The 14,052-nt window shown below is 40.5% G+C and overlaps 2 protein-coding genes across 2 annotated transcripts; both read right to left on the bottom strand.

Moving 5' to 3' along the window:
• Positions 1-675: 675 nt before the first annotated feature.
• On the bottom strand, positions 676-4,531 carry TRAM (translocating chain-associated membrane protein 1). Its single transcript, XM_065477692.1, has 7 exons — positions 4,283-4,531; positions 4,032-4,223; positions 3,644-3,975; positions 3,477-3,586; positions 1,704-1,851; positions 1,443-1,627; positions 676-1,314 (listed from the first exon to the last, which is right to left on the bottom strand). Exons 1-7 carry the CDS (start codon positions 4,406-4,408, stop codon positions 1,208-1,210), a joined length of 1,200 nt encoding a protein of 399 aa, XP_065333764.1. The 5' UTR covers positions 4,409-4,531; the 3' UTR covers positions 676-1,207.
• A 1,298-nt stretch (positions 4,532-5,829) lies between these two features.
• Ars2 (arsenic resistance protein 2) lies at positions 5,830-13,275 on the bottom strand. The gene is made up of 19 exons (XM_065477693.1): positions 13,150-13,275; positions 12,797-12,965; positions 12,637-12,711; positions 12,270-12,443; positions 11,780-11,890; positions 11,223-11,393; positions 10,713-10,779; positions 10,308-10,543; positions 10,113-10,255; positions 9,961-10,056; positions 9,505-9,749; positions 9,036-9,176; positions 8,781-8,975; positions 8,342-8,653; positions 7,598-7,722; positions 7,381-7,534; positions 7,192-7,328; positions 6,600-6,740; positions 5,830-6,332 (listed from the first exon to the last, which is right to left on the bottom strand). The coding sequence occupies exons 2-19, from the start codon at positions 12,943-12,945 to the stop codon at positions 6,251-6,253; spliced, it is 2,754 nt and encodes a 917-aa protein (XP_065333765.1). The 5' UTR covers positions 12,946-12,965; positions 13,150-13,275; the 3' UTR covers positions 5,830-6,250.
• Between the last annotated feature and the right edge of the window lie 777 nt (positions 13,276-14,052).

The following is a 14,052-nucleotide window of genomic DNA, read 5'->3' as shown; positions in this document are numbered from 1 at the left end:
AGGCGATATTATTTTTTCATCACATTTTGGATAAAAAAGAAATATTTTTGTAATTCTTATTAAATTTTGATCACGATTACGGCCCTATAACCTTCTTAATTGATGAACATTGATGGGAATCTGAGTTTGAACATTTTCCGGCCCATAGGCGAATTATCGCGATTTTTGGAAGAAACGGCTTCTTCACTCTCGGCACCATTATTGAGCTGCCACACTGGGCACAATGCGCGCCACTTTAATTCCCATGTCATGAGAGTTCAAGTGGTGCGTCGGTGGGTATTTGGTTGGCGTTCTCCGGCACTACCATGACCTTCCTCAGGGTACTTACCCTAATTTTGGTTGATATGCTATATATTCGACATTTAAGTTTATTTTCAGACTTTCTGGCACTCCTCTGGTCACATACCCTGATTTCGGGTCTTTCTGTTTAAATTAATTCCCTAAAGATAGTTTTATTTTTAAGCTATAACTCCCGTTTTTAACTAAATAAAAAATTGCCCTAAATATTCCATTTTTTTAAGTCTGCTCTTGGAAAATTTCCTTATTATCCTTAAAATTTGTTAAACACAGATAAATGGGATTAATTGATTTATATCACCTCGTGAAATTATTTTTCAAGGGACAAAATAATCGACAGATGAGATTATAATTTAAGAAAATTAAAACCAATAGAAATTTCGATTTCCAGGACATTTTATTCCACAATGGAGAAATACCATGTGAGTTTGTGACGAAAGAAATAATCATCATGCACCATTGACACTTTTTCTCCAAGAAACAGTAAATATAAACGTCAAATCTTGCACGCAAAAATGGACACCATCACTTTTTCGAGTTATACAACAACCTTTACAAGTATTCAACAGAATCGTAGAATATATATCTGGAGCAAAGAGATATATTTTCAATTTTCAGCATGCTTTTCAGTCCAATTTTACTAACTGCACACTTGCTCTGGTCTAGCCGCAAAGACATATAAAAATAGAAAAGAAATTAATCAACATCGGCTCTCAGGGTCGCGAGGAATTCTCTTTAATAAGTGTTATCAACAAAGAGGAGCAGGAGAAAGAGAGCACATCAACAAAGAGTGAAGATGGAGAACTTGATCAGTCCGTTTTCATGTGTACAGTGATAATTTTTGAGCTCTTCGCTTGGAAATAACATTATGGAGAGCGTGTGCCAGTGTCGGACGGCGAGTGCTGCTGCTTCACTTGGCTTTTTGTGCGGCGGCCGCGGCCACGGGCCGAGACCGCAGGTTCTTCTTCGTGTTCTGGTCCACCTCGGGCAGATCGTCGTCTTCCTTTGTTTGTTTCTCTGAAAAATAAATAAATAAATTTATTAATTTTATTACGAAAGCTTTTTGCAAAAAAATATAGAGTAAATTTATTCTGAAGATAATTATTAGTCTGTAAAAATAAAAAATGTGTTTTGAGGAGACTTACGCTCTTCCCTCTTCTTCTTGGCCTTGGTGATTCTGTCCTGGATGGTTGCCTTGGGCTTCTTGGCGACCACGGGCTTGGCCTTGTTCTTCTGCGACGTCTTCTCCTTCATGTACTTGAGGTAGAAGGTCAAGAAGTTCCACATGAGCCACGCCTGGAGCAGCGAGATCACGCTCAGACTGCCGATCCTACATTAATTCACAAAAAAGGGAGATAGTCAAACTTGCAATAACAAAATTCTAATGATAGTAAAAATTTCCTTACCGAATGATGTCGGTGTTGAAGTTGCCCGCCTCGAAGTCGATGGCGGCGACAGAGCTCAGGGCGAGTCCGTACCAGAAGGTTAGCACCGTGATGGTCACCGTCAACAAGCGACTGACTACGAACGCAATGTTGGCTATCGTGTAGCCTCCTGCGAAAAAAAAAATTAAAACACACTCGTTAATAAAAATTATTGCAAATCAATGATTTTTTTCTTTTTTTCCAAATTGTTTTGCATTAAAAAGTATCAGACATTTTAAAACAGCAAAACTGGATGTTAAGACACGAAAATTTTGGACCGTTTGTTTATTTTTTTTCGTGTTTCAAACTGAGAACATTAAAAAAATTATAATAAATAAAAAACGGTGAAATTAACACCAGTTTTCAGTCCAAATCCTGAGTTTTGTGTTTTAAAGGGCCATTTCATTTGTATTTTTTTTCTTGAAAGAAATCAGAATTCTCAGATTGACCAGGACGTTTTTTCTTTGAAAATTTACGCGAAGAGGTTGAAAGGGGTGAGGGTAAGCACTTCCATAACCCTTCAGTTCATCAGAGAAGGTGGAAATTAGTCCAACGACGTACAGTTTTCGCAATTCTAGTGGTTAGAATCCAAACTTTGGCATAGACAATTTATTAAAAAAGTTGAAAAATTCAGTTTTTAAAAGTTTCAAATCGGAATTTCTTGAAACATTAAGCAACACCATTCTGAAAAATTTACTTAAGGTCACGGAGGCTTTTGTACTATTTAAAAGGGCAGGTTGCAAAAAATTATTATTTTTTAAACGCAATGCAGAGGCAAAAACAGGATTTTTCATTTCACCAGTTTCTTGCACCTGTTTTCAATAATTTAATTTTCTTTTTTCTGTTAAATGAAGCAGCTGAATGAGCACCGGCCGACGATCCGTCCTGAATTAGCTGGACTTCTAACGTTTTTAACAATTAAAAAAAAAAACTTATTTGCTCATGACCTCAACTTGAAAAATTGTCAGATTTTTTTAGGTATTTAAAGCAGCAAATTGATGGCAATTCAAAAGCAAAAATCTGCAAATTAAATGAAATTTTGAACAAACCAACTGCAAATTTTAGGTTTTCAACAGGGGATAATGGAAAAAATTTTTTGCGTAAGAAATTTGTAAAAATTGAGTGGTTAAAACCAGTGGGGGAAAAAGCCGGGTGGTAAGCAAATAATGCAACCCTGTTAAAGGGAATTAACCTTTTTTTTAAAAAAAAGGCTTTGGTAAAACAACCGAAATATGCAGGAAATGAGCAGTAACGTCCATTAACCTTGACCGCGATAAACTTGAACTTGGGAGTTCATTCAAATGAGCTTCACGAACGGAATAAAGAGCAAGACAAGTGTTTTCTTTTCAAGTTGGACTGTGATGAGATGAGTTTTATATAGCTCTTAAAAATGACATATGTAACGTAAAACTGTAAAAAAAACATGAAATCACTGATAACAACTGATATGGATTTAGTTCCTTTTGTTTGAAATGAGTCAAATCTGCCCTTCAGTCTGTGGCATATTTATTAAGTTTTAATTTCCACAAAAAGCTGAAAATTAATCTACTTTGCGCAGGTTTAAAAAAATGGTCCACCCTGGCTTCAATTTTGGCATTCCCAGGGTATTTTGAATTTAATTCCACTGAAAAATTGGTCTGATGGCCACAAATGAAACGGAATTTAAACAATATTTCCCGTTGATTTCCCCTCAGAATAAAAACCTTGAATTCCGCAGCGGCAACATTTCATAATAAAAAAAACAGGCAAAATTACCTTTTCTACCGCTCTCGGACTTATCAGAGAAATAAATAAGTCTGGCAGTGTGGAAGGCGGCTTCGGCCAAGTACTGCAGACTGAGCAGCACCACGCCCACCCTGTTGAAGCTGCAAAGTGGAGCGAAAAAATGAGGTCAGTCACAATTATTTCTCCCGTAAACATACTTGAGGAGGTAAGCACCGACAATGAAGACCAGGTGGAGGGTGGGGTAAAGCAGCTTTGAGGAAATGTCCTCCCTCTTGACCTTCTGGAAGTAGAGCTCAGGGTAGGAGTGGAACCAGTAAGCGATCTGGATGATGTAGAAGAATTTCAGGGTGAACGCCATCGTGTTGTGCGGGTAGTTGAGCCACAGGGACGATAAATTGGTCAGCAGGTTCTCCCTGACCATGATGTCGCCGGCCCAGAGGAACGAGATCACGTAGAAGACCAACAGCTGGCCCGACTCGTTGAACTTGTTCTGCTTCGACTTGGACAGGTGCAGCTTCTTGCTGAATTTCTGCAGAATTTAAATCATTTATACTCCAAATCCATATTTTAAAAATCCATGCTTACATCAAGAATGTACTCTTGGACGATGGCGTGCATCACGATGCAGATGAGGAAGTAGAAGAAGACGGCACAGGCGTCCCGGACGCCGTACGTGTAGCGCAGCACATCGATGGGCACCCCGTACTCGCTGTCCTGCACCGTGCTCGTGACATTGTGGTGCAGGGCGATGAACATGTAGGCCAGAGGCGACGTAACCTGCGAACCAGAGAGTGTCCATGTGGCAGCCGTACCATATGTAGCGCTGGAGTACGCACCTGCACCATCAGCCCGACGACGAAGAGCATCGCCACGCAGGACACGATGTCGCCATGGTTCTGAATCACGAATTCGTGGCTCAGGATGGGTGGGTTTTTCGTCGAGGTCTTCTTCTTCAGGGCCATTTTCGCCGACCGCCAGAGAAACGCCAAGCACCGGTCGACGCTGCCACAACAACACACACGGACAGACGGGAGTAACGGTGATGAGTGAACGAACGGTACACTCGTCGCCGGCCTGCTGATCGCCCTTCTCTTTTTCGCTTGCTTTCTGCTTTCGCTCAGCCTGTGCCTGCTGGTGCTGGGTGGGTGGGGCGAGCAGCGAGAGCACCGGTGAGCGAGGGGACGCGTCAGACGCGTGGAGGGGCAGCTTCCAACACGAGCGCCACGCCAGACTAGTTGTCGATTTGGCACTACTGCCGGGGTCAATGCTCGTTTTTCGAGCGTGAGCACCGTGGTACCACAAAGCCACGCCCGCCAAATTTTAAATAGTTCTTTAGGGCTTTGAGATGTAGCGTGAAACAAGTGCAATAAATTAGCAGTGAATAATATGAAAATACATCTATTTCTCTAGAGATTTTAAGTACCCAAATGACCAACTGATTATCTTTTAAATTCATGTTTTGAAGAATGCTTTTAATGGTGATTCCATATTAGGTACCGACTATAATTATGTACTTAAAGAGGAATGATACTGGAAAAGCCTGGAAAATGCTTGTTGCCAATACATAAACTCGTCCCTTAGGATTCAGTTAAAGCCAATATTGACCTAAGTAGTGGTTTAAATTTTTTAGAAAATTGGATGGAAAGTTAGCGTGCTTTTCAAATGGTAATGGCTGTCTCCTTACTTGAAATCCGATTTAATTTCAAAACCAAGAATTTCCCCAATAAAAATGGCATACACCGTTGGACAGATCTCGACGAGAGGAATCGAAATATGCCAAGAAAATATGTTCAAGCACTGTAAATTTTGGAGAAAATTGGCAAAATTTGAATTTTTACTGTAGGAAGGGCCGTTTTTTATTATTGCAAACTGTTGAACAAATTGTTTATCGATCAATTGTTTATGGCATTCAACAATTCAAATAATTTTCAATGGTTGCCCAGTATCATTCCACTTTAAAATTCTTTGTTGACATTTTAATTAGAGTTCGTGACATTTCGTTTGATCTTTGGCCGTTAAGACCAGTGTTTCAGTCAAATTTGAAAATTCTTTTACCAAGGTTCATCTTTAGTCAGTTTCTAGCGTGTTTTTGCTCAAATAGCCGTTTTCAGAGATGAAAGGGGGTGATATTTATTGTTTGTTGGACAGTTAAAAATCAGCATTTGAAAATGCGAGCGATGACCAGATGCGCGTGGAAATTGCGGTTTCCGCCAGTCGGACCCAAGATAAAGTCCACCAGATTGGAATATTTTGAGATTCCTGAAGCCTTCCAAGAGCAGAATTAAAAAAAAACTGATTTAAAGAGAATAAATTTTAACCAGAATTGAACTTTCGTTTAAAGAATTTTAGACTAAGGGCAATATGGAATCAAACTGGTTTGATGTATTCAAGAGTCAATTTCTAAAACACTTTTATTATATTTTATTGTTTTCCTTTTGCACACATGATTGATGGAGTTTACAACATTATGCTCAAAAGGGAAATACAGAGAAGCGTCAATTATATTTTTAAATACTCTTTTCGTAAGTTCGTCGCCCTTCTTGAAAGAGACGAAATCATTCAAAATAATAATCATTACAACTAACAAATTTATATCATGCCGAAAGCGGTTGCAAATTAACAATTTAAAACTCTTCTGGTTCACGAGGGGCGTCCAGGTCTCTGTAGTTGATGACGGGACGGTAGTCGCCCCCTCTGCAACCAACCAAACAGTTGCCTCGTGTTTAGCATAGACGAATAATTGCACTCAACATTAGCAACGTTTCGGGAGTAAAAACGGCAAACGGGCAGAATTTTGACAGTAATTAGAAGAACTCCTTGTCTTCGTTAAAGTCAAGGTCCTGATACTCAATGACTGGTCTACCAATAACATCCACTGGGCCAACCCTGCAAAATATCAGTGAGAACCTCTGCTCTCTTAAATTTGGTCGCGAAACACGTCAGGGTTTGCACAATATATCAGCTGTCTCTTACTGCCGGACTTTTCCAGGAAAAAAATCAAAAGCTAACGATTTATCTCAAAGAAAAAAAGGGATTTTTAAGAACAGTTTCATTAAGTCTAAAAGAGGGAATTTTTCCGGAAAAGAACCGGACAGTCAATTTTCCGCCCATTTGCCAAACCCTGGACTTGGTGAAGCAGGACGAGTGACTTACCTGTTACCTCCGCCGCGGTTGAAGTGGCCACGCGGCGGCCGCGAGTAAGCTTCGCGATATGGTTCACGGAAGCCGCCTCCGCCGCCTCCAAAGTTGCGGTTGCCACCTCCGTAGCCGCCATAAAAGCCACCGCCAAACCGCCTGCTTCAAAGAGAAACCGTCAGGAATCATGCGAAAATCAACTCTTCTACATTCAAAATTTATAATCCAGTGTTTTCAATATTATTTAATTTTTTTCTGACAGTCAACAGGTATTTTAGTTCATTTATGACAGTTATCCACGTAAAGTATGTAAAAATAGAGAAAAAAATTAATTTAACCAAAATTCTGAATTTTTATTTTATAAAATTGTAGGTAAAATTTAGATTATTGGTCAAACCACCCTTAACAAGATTTAAATTTAAACATTTCTGAAAAATAAAAACGAAAGTAAGTTAAAATTGATAAAATGTCAAAAGTAAAACAGTCAAAGTCCATTTTTAATTTAATAGTTGACATTTTTATCCAAATTCAAGCCTAGAACTCAATTACTTTTTTAATTAAATCACTGTTTCAGCCCGATTTTTAATTTTAAGTTGTAGGATCAACTCACGGGGGCATAGGTCCACCTGGGCCGCCGCCGAAGGCCTCCCGGTCGCCTGGGTGCTCCCTTTTTTGGGAGCGGTTGCCTGGGTGCTCAGGCAGCTGTGGCCGCTTTGGATCCTTCAAGTAGTTGTTGAAATACTCCACCTGTTGTTCAAAACTTAGAAATGAAACCAAATTGAGGAGGAAAAAAACTCACCTCCTTCTTCACTTCATCGATCTTCTCAGCGTGTTTGTTGAAAATGTGTTTACGCACGAACTCAGGGCCCTTGAACTTCTTGCCCGACAGCGGGCACAACCACTTGTCCTTGGACAGCTCCTGCGTGTTGGACACGACGAATTTTTCCACTTCACTGAAGGGAAATGATAAGATAATATGCATATTTCAAAATAATTACAAGAATTAAAATAATTACGTTTCGGGGGCTTTGGAGCCTAGCTTAGTCAACTCCTCGTCCGTTAACTTGACCACAGGCTGCAGGAATGATGCGATCTTGGATTCAAAAGTTTGGCAGTAGTCACCAATCTCTTGCTGCGTCACCTAAAAAAATCATAAATCAGGAATAATTTAAAATTTTCTTTTTATTGAGAATTTGGAGCATATTATGGAACTACATAAAATTTTTCTCTTTGTTTGAGCGCCTAGGAAATTAATTAATGAATATTACTGTGAAATAGCTGAAAATTGACAAAAACAGGCACGCATGGAATTTATGAATTTAATTTTATAAAGTAATACATTATGTTTAAATTTAAATTTTACGTTTTAGTGGCGAACAAAATCGATTTAGCAATTTAGGCAAGTAGCTGACGTTTTGAAACAATAATCAAAATGTCACAATTAATTAAAAACACCGTTTGTTCAAATTAGAAAAATATTATTTCCGCGTGAATTTTTTCAGGCACTAAGTATCTTTATTTTAATTTAATCAAAGATCAAAACACGCAACATATTATTCTGAAATTTAATTTATTTCGTGCAAAGTTCTGTTTATTGTGCAATTATTGAAGAAAAGATCAGGTTATTGCGGAAAATCTGATAATCAGCAAGAAATTAACAAACACTTAATAAGTATTCAAGCAATTTAATCAGTGACCATTCTAGAAACTTAACAAAATAAAAGCTTATAAACATTTAGGGAAACTTTTGACTGTCCTACCTTTGACGAAGGTGGCGTGCCTCTGGCGTGCATGATGCCGCAACGGTTGGGCATCTCGTCCTCATTGGGATACTCGCAGTGGTTGTAATAGTCGACCGAGTGGACGACGCGCAAGTAGAAAAGCAGCCGGTCGAGCACAGCCAGCAGTTGCTCGTCCCGGTCGATGGTGCAGGTTGCCTCGTCACCCTCGCCAGAGCCTGTTTCGCCGTCGCCAGACTGGCCCAGCAGTTCCTCCTCCTCAGCAGACGCCTCCTCGATCAGGTAGTCAGTGATGTTTTTCATCACCGGATTCTTCGACATCAAGCCAAAAGTCTAGAATGGAAATACAAATTCATTGAGTGAGAAATGGGTTTCAAATAAACTGTTTAATTAATTTTGTTCCTTTGGAATTCTTTCTTAAATGCCAGCCATAAGTTTTAAAATTTATAAAAAAACTCACCGGCATGTCTGAGGAGACGCTCTTCTCGTTCTCGTCCAGCCACAGATTGGCCTTCTTGTCCAAATTCTGGATGATCTTAGCTGCCACCTTGATGTCATTGCGCACCACCTGCTTGTGAGAGGTGATTCCGTTCACCGTGCGCACCCTGCGGCTCAGGTCCCTGTTCACAATGGCGCCTAATTCGCAGTCACGAAGCTACGAATAATTAAGGAAGTTGTTAGTTGAAATAATTTTTGCAACTGAGGAATTACTTACCCGAATGTTGTTCAAATTCCAGCAGATTTCCTTGATGTTGACATAACGCTCAAAGGTAACCCAGCCTCTGCGGAACCAGCGCCGGTCGTGCTGCGGGTCAGCGATTGCTACTCGGAGGAAGCCAGGGTAACGCTTGCACATCTGGAATTGATTCAGTAGGTTAATTTCTTGTGTTAGAAAAATTTCCAAGTAGTGCACATAATGACACTGTTCAGTTTTTGGCGCTTTAGGAAAATTTTTGATGGATAATAACAGAAAATACATTTTTTATATAAATAATAATACGATTTTTCGGTTTCTGACATCAAATGCAATTTATGAGAAACAAAAATAACACCTTTGCCCATCTGCTTTGACATAAAAATCTGGCCAATAGGATTTTTCTCATTTGGCACAAGATTAAAAATTTCCAGCGTCATAAAATAATGTTCCTTGCTCAGTAAAAAAACAAATTTAGGACCGAACTTACAGCTTCAACTTCCTGCTTGGTGATGGTGGGCGCGAGGTTGCGCAGGAAGATAGAGGACGTCTTGTGCAGGCAGCGCGGCCGCAACACCTCTTCCTGGGGCTCCTCCTTCTGCTTCTCGGACTTGTCCTCATCGGCCTTGTCAGTGTCGGCCTCACCGTCGCTCTCCTTGCCCTCTTTGCCGTTCTTGGCCGGGCTTTCCATCTTGTCTGCGTCCTCCATTGAGGTGTTTTTTGATTTGTCACCGGCTGGAAGGAAAAAAATGGGGTAAAAAGGGAATTACAAGGTTTGGACAGTTGACGCTTATTTGATAAAAAATAAATAAATAAAAAATAAACTGCCCAGTTGGTTTCCAAGTCTTAACTTGAAATCGTAACCAAATTCTTAAACTTTTAGATATCAATTTTATAAAATGCATTTTAAAATGATTTAACTAGAAAATTTTTAAATTTGACTTACAATGTACGGAAGAAGCATCGTCATTTTCGCTTTCGCTGCCGCTGTCTGAGTTGTACTCCCTTTTTCGCTTTCTGCTTGGCTTTTCCTCAGCAGCCACTGATAATAAAATTGCAATCATTTGAAATTTAAAAATTTAACTGTCAACCACTAACCTTCCTTTTTCTCCTTCTCATCTTCAGGCTCCTTCTTCTCCTCCTCTTCTTCTTCCTCCACCTCTTTCTCTTTAGCATCATCTTTTTTATCCTCTTTCGCCTCCTCGGTTACTTCAGGCGTCTCTTTGTCCTTGCTTTTTTCCCTGAAGCAAAATCGCTATAATTATCAGCTCCATTGCATGCGAAGAATTTTACTTGTCGTCTGACTTCCTCCTCTGCGATTCCACCTTATTAGTTTCGCTTTTCCTCCTGTCCTGCTCGCGGGCGACCTCGACCTCGTCCAGCACTTTGAGGTCGAGATCAGTGCCGCCCTCCAGCTTGATTACGATCGAGTCCAGCAGTTTGACCAGCTGCTCCGACTGCTCGCTGTCCACGGACACCTTCGCAAACCAGTCCTTGTCCAAACAATCCAAAAACACTTTCACCCGATTCTGAAAACAAAATTTAGGGGTTCAGTTTTGGCAATTTATAGTTTTCTGACATTTGGAAAATGAGATTTATTAAATAAATTTCTTTGTTATAAATATATCATTTTTGGTTGGAAATTCTCCACAAGAAAAAATGATGTAAACAATGATATTGTTAGTAATAAATTCTTACATTTAGGGCTGACTGGAGCTCATCCTTCCTCTTGACCGACTCCTCAGGATGGTACTTGATCTTGAACCTACAAAATAAAAATTGAACGTGAGATGGCGTCCGTGCGAGTGGAGTTGAGACCACAGAGGAGGCGAAGGAAACAATGCATTCGTTAAGCAAAGCACCCAGAGTTCTCACCTGCCAGTCTTGTGTCGCCAGCGAGGGCGGCGGAAAAGCTAGCTAATAACCTGCTGCATTGCGCACAGCAGTCCCTGACTAACTCTTTGTCGATTTTTTGGTTTTATATCATTTTCACTGTTTGTTTCGCACTAAATAAAATTTCGCGTCGCTTCTCACACGCACAGAGAGAGAAAAGAATATTTTGGCAGCCGCTTCCTGCAAGAGACATGTTTGGGTGTTTTTTGTTTTGGTTTTTTAGCCGTCGGCCCCGGCTGCAGTCCACATTCGAACCTGGTTCAAACTATCGACTGCATGCGGGAGGTCGGGCTGCTCGGAAATAGGGAAACCTACCACTCCTCGTCTTTGTGGTTGACAAAAAAGTCGTTCAGCTGCTGCCGCTTGAACTCGAGCTTGTACTCGTTGAACTTCTGGATCGCCTCCTCGTCCGAAATGTTGTCGTCCTGCGTCTGCAGAAACGCCTTGAATGACATCATCGGCGGTTGCGTCAGCCCGTCCGTGTCTCTGAAACACAGTTTTCATTCACTTTGTGCTTGGGCAAGATTTTTTTATGTTTATTTTTGAAGCTTGGTTTGTGAGGAACAAAATATTATTTTTTTCTCTTTTGATTATTTTATTTTCTTTCCAATATAGTTAGATGGATAAAATTTCTGTTGACAATTTTTTTTAAGGATTCCATGAGGAGAATTGAAAAATATCAGACATGTAAATTACAGCCGCACTGTCAACTCCCTTAAATAAAAGGAAAGGTTAAGGGAAAAATTATCTCTAACAAAATACATCAGTCCATTTTACATTATTTAAGTGATCACACTGTAAAATACTCGATAATTTTGATGATTCAGTCTTAACATTAAAATAAACCAAAGTTCCTATCAGTCCTCGGGTACCTCTGATTTCCTCCGTGGTGCGAAAAGTGGCTGTCCTGGTTGCTCGGTCCCCAGGGGTTGTTTTGGTAGCCGCCATACCCTGAGTCCGGCACGTAACGCCTCTCCTCTCCCCTGAAATGAAAAGACCTTTGATTACATTTTTTAGCTATATTTCTATTTTTCTCAAAAAAATGTAAAGGTTCTCTAGCAGCCTGTTGAAATTTCTATGAGAAAAATTTGCTCAACAGAAAAAAAATGGAAATTTAATCAGCTTTTGACGCTACTTTGATTTGGTGAATTTTAATAAGGCAAAACACACACCCCCTTTCGAAAATCTGCAATTTTAAAAAAAAATACTTTTGGGGCACTTTTGATCAAGAGTTTATGAAAAAAACTGGTCGGTTAGGGTTAGATTTTCATGTCATCATTTTTTTTAAATAAAAAATCTCTATCCATAATTTAACGATTAAAATGGACAACAAAAATTATGAGACAGAATAATTATCCTCACCAGTCCGTTCTGCTCCTCTTCATCGGAGGCTGGTTCATATCGTAACGGGACGGCGGGCTAAAGCGCTCTCCGCGCCCACCCCCGCCCCCGCCTCCGCTACCCCCTCGACCCCCAGAGGGCCGATATTCGTTATAACTAGGAGGGCCACGGCTTCGACCACCTTGCCAGTTGTCACTATGTAAAGAGGACAAAAATAAATTAATGAAAGAACAAAATTGAGACAATATTGAAACAGCACAGCACTCTTGAGGCAAGACAACTCGATGGGAAGGGACACAAGAGAGACAAACTTGCTAAAGAGGAAGTATAGTGCGACTACAAAAATATTTCTACAGCCATTCACATGTAGAAAAATCCACGGCCGTACTTGTTTTGATTATGAAAGTGAGCCCTGCCCTCTTTGAAACGCTGGGCCTCGAAAGGGTCCGTTTTTCGCTGCGAACTGAATCGGGCGAATCAGTTAGTTCGCATTTTTAATGCTGTGTGTGAGGCTGGTGGAAAAAATAGTTAAATCTATTGCGACTTACTTATCGCCCCAGTCGTCCCTGTTGGACGGCCCGCGTCGCTCGCCGCCACCTCTGCCGCCCTCGCGAAAATCGCCTGAAGAGCGTTCGGTGCGCTCGCCCCGGAACTTGTCCCGTCGCTTCCGGTCGTACTCGTCGTCGCTGTCACCCATCTCTCCTCAGATAACACCTACTGCAAGAGTAAATTAGGTTTTAAACTGGTTAAATATGCGCGCACGCATTGCAAACTGCCGATTTAGAACGAGTTTAAATGGATTTTTAACGTATCAGGAGCGTAAGAATGTTGTTTAATTTACGTATTAGCACTTGCAAGACGCAGTGGCTGTTTTTGTTCACCTCGGAAAAGCGTAATTTACCTCAAATTCGAGAGAAAGTCGGCTTGGAATTCGGTTTCGTTGACGTTAATGGCGTCCGTTTTAGGCAAGAGCTTGGATGAATGCCGAACAGCCGGAACAGCCCATCCCACTTGTCGTAAAAAGTGCGAGCAGCAGAAAAGGATGCGTACGAAAAGGGGCGTGCCGTGTTGATACGGCTCTCTGCTCATGGGTTATTATTTCCCGCGCATTTTAATGGCAGCGTGACGTGTGTTGCTAGTTTTCTTGCTTTTTAACCAATCACAAGATGTTGTTGTGGCGGTAGGAGATTAGCACATCAATAGATTGTAAATGGCGCGAAAGAATTCGGGAAAAATGCTACAATCAGCAATTTAAGACTTTAATACAACAATGAATGTGTGTTAAAACACTTCCGGCTGGTTGGATAAGTTTCCCGATCTGTTTTAAAGAGGAATGATAGTGAATTTCCCCGCAAAATCCTTTAACACACATACAGATTGGGTCCTAAAAATCATGTACAGTTAAAAAAATACGAAAAATACATAGGCAGCACTGTAAATTTTCGAGAAAATCGGCCTCAAACTTAGCATTGTTTTAAATGGAGAATTTTCAACGGAATTGTGTAATCGCGATTTTCTCTGAAATTCCGCATTTCCCCAAAAAAAGACTCTGGCTGTCCGATAGATCTCGATGAGAGGATTCCAAATCATGTGAGAAAACATAGTGCAGCACTGTAAATTTCAGAGAAAATTGGCAAAAACAATCTGATTGGTCAGCGCCCAGCGCTGCTGGCCAACAGAGGGGGGCGTTTCACGCCGTCACTTCTGGTTGCATTACAGAAGGTGGCCGGCGCGCAACTCAATTATCATTTTAATTACGTTTTCATTATCAGAAAAATTTGAAATTTTCGCACATGGTAGCCAA

The sequence above is a fragment of the Cloeon dipterum genome, chromosome 2, assembly GCF_949628265.1.
Source record: "Cloeon dipterum chromosome 2, ieCloDipt1.1, whole genome shotgun sequence".
Taxonomy (NCBI): Eukaryota; Metazoa; Arthropoda; class Insecta; order Ephemeroptera; family Baetidae; genus Cloeon; species Cloeon dipterum.
This window is presented reverse-complemented; position numbering and strand designations above follow the sequence as displayed.

Coding starts and splice junctions, on each gene's coding strand:
- TRAM (XM_065477692.1), bottom strand. CDS start 4,408: ATGGCCCTGAAGAAGAAGACCTCGACGAAAAACCCACCCATCCTGAGC. Junction 1,628..1,703: donor TTCAACACCGACATCATTCG/GTAAGGAAATTT, acceptor GAATTAATGTAG/GATCGGCAGTCTGAGCGTGA. Junction 1,315..1,442: donor CAAGAAGAAGAGGGAAGAGC/GTAAGTCTCCTC, acceptor TTTATTTTTCAG/AGAAACAAACAAAGGAAGAC.
- Ars2 (XM_065477693.1), bottom strand. CDS start 12,945: ATGGGTGACAGCGACGACGAGTACGACCGGAAGCGACGGGACAAGTTC. Junction 9,177..9,504: donor CCAAGCAGGAAGTTGAAGCT/GTAAGTTCGGTC, acceptor AATCAATTCCAG/ATGTGCAAGCGTTACCCTGG. Junction 8,976..9,035: donor GGAATTTGAACAACATTCGG/GTAAGTAATTCC, acceptor AATTATTCGTAG/CTTCGTGACTGCGAATTAGG.